General features: G+C 67.6%; 2 protein-coding genes across 2 annotated transcripts in view; both read left to right on the forward strand.

The window, feature by feature from the left end:
- Window positions 1-2,147, forward strand: part of LOC102491520 (inverted formin-2) — a 2,962-nt gene extending 815 nt beyond the window's left edge. Inside the window, exons 2-5 of the mRNA XM_027776381.1 lie at window positions 113-167; window positions 1,411-1,526; window positions 1,600-1,759; window positions 2,110-2,147. Of these exons, the coding sequence (XP_027632182.1) occupies window positions 113-167; window positions 1,411-1,526; window positions 1,600-1,759; window positions 2,110-2,147 (369 nt within the window). The remainder of the gene's footprint in view (window positions 1-112; window positions 168-1,410; window positions 1,527-1,599; window positions 1,760-2,109) is intronic.
- Window positions 2,148-2,317: 170 nt separating this feature from the next.
- The window catches only part of LOC106736157 (inverted formin-2), a gene marked incomplete at its 3' end in the record, with an annotated part of 7,072 nt that continues 5,692 nt past the window's right edge, over window positions 2,318-3,697 (forward strand). Inside the window, 4 exon segments of the mRNA XM_027776401.1 lie at window positions 2,318-2,343; window positions 2,706-3,048; window positions 3,202-3,343; window positions 3,495-3,592. Coding sequence (XP_027632202.1) covers window positions 2,318-2,343; window positions 2,706-3,048; window positions 3,202-3,343; window positions 3,495-3,592 — 609 coding nt within the window.

Raw genomic sequence — 3,697 nt, forward strand, 5'->3', positions numbered from 1 at the left:
CCGGCTGCTGCGGCCCCCGGCGCGCCTGTCGGGCCGCGGCGTGGCGCCCATCGCCGGCCCCCTGCTGCAGCTCACCTGCGTCAGCTGCGTGCGCGCCGTCCTGAACTCGCAGCCCGGCCTCGAGTATATCCTCAGCAACCAGGGCTATGTGCGCCAGCTCTCCCAGGGTGAGCCCGGGCAGCCGGGGGATGGGGGGGTGGGGACCGGCCGGCAGCCAGGCCTAGGTGACTATCCAAGGCTCCCGGAGTGGGAGGCTATCCAGGGGCATCTGGACCCCAAGAGGAGAGGGCTTGGAGGCCCTCCTAGAGGAGAGGGAGCATTCACCCCAGGTGGAGGACCTCCGGGTCACCCTGGTCCCTCCCCAGGACCTGCTGTCCTCCCTGCTTAGTGACTCGCCCACCCTTCCACCAGCCTTGCGCTCCCACTGCCTGGCTGCCCGGTCCCTGTGGTGTTGCCAGCTGCGGTCCTGGAGACCCAGTGGTTTGGGGACTGTTTACATAGGGCCCTCGGGAGCCTGGGAGGGCAGAGCCTAGGCAGCACAGGGTGCGGCCCGGCCCACGGGCTTCCCCTGCCCTGGGCTCATTCCCTCTGTTGTAAACCCACTGGAACCGGCATGCCCTCCCACACCCCAAGTCCCTGCCGGACACTCCGCACCTTTACACATAGTGAGTCCCGGACACGAACCACGGGGGCATCTGGTCTCCACCGACCCTCCAGCACACGGCTGCCCTAGTCACCTGGTCGTAGCCGAAGTCCACTGAGGGCCCCACTTGCTCTCCGCCTGCCCCAGGCTCCCCAGCTGGGACCCCACCTGCGAGCGGCACCATTCTCTGTTTCCCGGCACCTGCTCCTGCATCTGCCTCCTGGCCCTGGCCCCTGGTCTGGTCTGGCCCCTGCGTCTTGCTTGGACGACTTTCTGCCCTTGCAGGCTTCCAAACACTCATCCTCTAAGTGGCCCTTCATTATCGCACTGAGCCATGGCAGCCCCCAGGTCCTGTGATGCTTGGGGCTCTGGTGCAGGCTGGGGTAGGGGCTGACAGCAGGGTCAGGCTGTGGGTGCAGGAGCAGGGCTGCTTCCCTGTCTGACCTGGGCACGCAGGCCTGTCTGCGGGCCTGCCCTGGCCGTGCCCCTCTATAGAGCCGTGGTGCCTTGTTCCCAGCAGGGCTAGACGAGGGAGCCCCCAGACTCCTGCAGCACGGCGCTGAGTGCAGAGGTGTCTAGGGCCCAGGACTAGCGGCCAGGCACTGGCAGGTGGCAGGGACCCCGGAAGTAAAGGTCACCTCGGTGGACCCGAAGCCAGGGTTCCTGTGATCACCGGTGTGGCTGTGGGAGTGTGCAGAGCAGCCCTGGCGCCTGGGGGAAGGGTGGGGGACGACTGTGGCCTGATTGGCAACGGCCCTGCCCCGCAGCGCTGGACACATCCAACGTGATGGTCAAGAAGCAGGTGTTCGAGCTGCTGGCTGCCCTGTGCATCCACTCTCCCGCGGGCCATGCACTAACCCTCGACGCCCTGGAGCACTACAAGGTGGGCCTGGGAGTGGGCCTGGGGTCGGGCGGGCCTGGGGCGCCCCTGGACACTGACCGCAGCCCACCTGCAGGCGGAGCACAGCCAGCAGTACCGCTTCAGCACCATCATGACGGAGCTCTCCAACAGCGACAACGTGCCCTACACCGTCACCCTGCTCAGCGTGGTCAACGCCATCATCCTGGGGCCCGAGGACCTCCGCACCCGTGCGCAGCTGCGTGGCGAATTCATCGGTTAGCGCCACCACCCTTGCCTTCACTGTGGGCCATCCCCGGGTGCCCCATCCCAGGCCCTGCCTCCACCTGTCCTGTAGGGAACACAGGCCCCAGGACCCTGGATGTAACCCCAGAGGATCCTGAGTGGCTGCCGGTCAGCAGTGGAGACAGCTGCTGTCCGGTTAGCACCCACTGTGGCAGTGGCCGCCTGACAACCCTGGGTGTGCAGCCCAGGGAGCCCATATGGGTGTCCACAGGAGCCATCCGCACCCCACGGACGGGGTGCTCGGTTGGTCGGCAGGCAGCCCAGGGGAGGCGGGGTGGTGGGAACAGATGGCCCCCAAGCCCCTGACCCTGGTCTCTTCCAGGGCTGCAGCTGCTGGATGTGCTGAGCCGGCTGCGGTGAGTCCCCACGAGGCCGTCCTACCAGCCACCCACGCTGCCCCTCCTTCCCTGGGTCCCCAGGCCTTGCCCAGGCAGCAGCTCCAACAGGCCCACCCGCAGCGGAACTCGGGCCCTGGCAGCCGTAGGGATGGGGTGGCTGGTACAGCACAGGACATCTCGGCAGTTAGGCTCATGCAGGAAAGCTGCTTCGTGGAAGGGTATCCCAGGCCGAGAGTTAGTCCATGTCGATCAGAAACGAGGGTGTAACTGGGACCCCACGGCTTCACTCGCTCAGCCTGCAGCCTTCTGGGAGCCCACGACGCTACAAACCCCCATCCAGGGCCTACTCAGGGCCAACCCGAGGTGACCCAACCAGAGTCAGCTTGGAGGAGCCGGGCCGGGGTGGCTAGAGGCGACTGGCCAGCCCTGGGCCCGGTGGTCTCTCCAGCCCTCCTACTGGAGCCAGAGCCCTCCTCCGTGTGGTCTGAGTGGTCCAGGCCATGCCACCCAGCTGCTGTGTCCACCCCAGGGGAGGACTCGCCCTTCCCCGCCCCGGGCCTGTGGGCCCACCACCCTGTAGGCTGGCACCGCGACGACGTGGCCCCAGCAGCCAGGGTGTCATCCAGCTAGGCGAGCAGGAGGCGCGGGCTGCCCTGGCTGTCCGTCTGCCCTGGGGCTCACAGCACCGGCGCCTCCCACCCAGGGACCTGGAGGATGCCGACCTGCTCATCCAGCTGGAGGCCTTCGAGGAGGCCAAGGCTGAGGACGAGGAGGAGCTGCGGGTCTCTGGCGGGGTGGATATGAGCAGCCACCAGGAGGTCTTCGCCTCCCTGTTCCACAAGGTGGGCCTGGAGGGACAGTGCGGCCACTGGACGGGGCAGGGCTGCCCAGCCAGCACAGTAGCCCAGGGTGCGGCCGCCCCGGTGGGTGGAGACCAGGGCCGCTGACCTCCCACTGAGCATAGACGTCCCAGGTGGCACCAGAACGCTGGCACTGACCCTCACCCGGGTCTCAGAGGTCACAGTGTGCCATCAGGAGGGGACGGCCGCTGACCTGTGCCCCTCATGCCCACCCAGGTGAGCTGCTCCCCCGTGTCAGCACACCTGCTGTCTGTACTGCAGGGCCTCCTGCACCTGGAGGCCACCTGCCCCTGCAGCCAGCTGCTCTGGGAGGCGCTCGACAGTCTGGTGAACCGCGCCGTGCTCCTGGCCAGCGACGGTGAGTGGGCCGGCAGGCGGGTAGTGGGCAGGCCGGGCTCAGCCCATGGGCAGACACGGGTTTCGGGTGTGAGGGGGCTGTAAGGGAGGCAGCCACCCCTTCCCTACCTCCTTTCTTCCCTAACCCTGACCCCGGACATCCCCAACTGTAGCCCAGGAGTGCACCCTGGAGGAGGTGGTTGAGCGACTCCTGTCCATCAAGGGGCGGCCCCAGCTGAGGTCCCTGGACAAGGCCCACAAGGGCATCCAGGCCAGTCTAGGCCAAAACTGGGCAGGCAGCTGCCTCCGCAGCACTGCCGCCCCCGAGACTTCCAAGGAGGGCCCACAGCCTCTGGAGCCCCAGCTGCCCCCAGCC

This window comes from Tupaia chinensis, unplaced genomic scaffold, assembly GCF_000334495.1.
Source record: "Tupaia chinensis unplaced genomic scaffold, TupChi_1.0 Scaffold000671_2, whole genome shotgun sequence".
Lineage (NCBI taxonomy): Eukaryota > Metazoa > Chordata > Mammalia > Scandentia > Tupaiidae > Tupaia > Tupaia belangeri.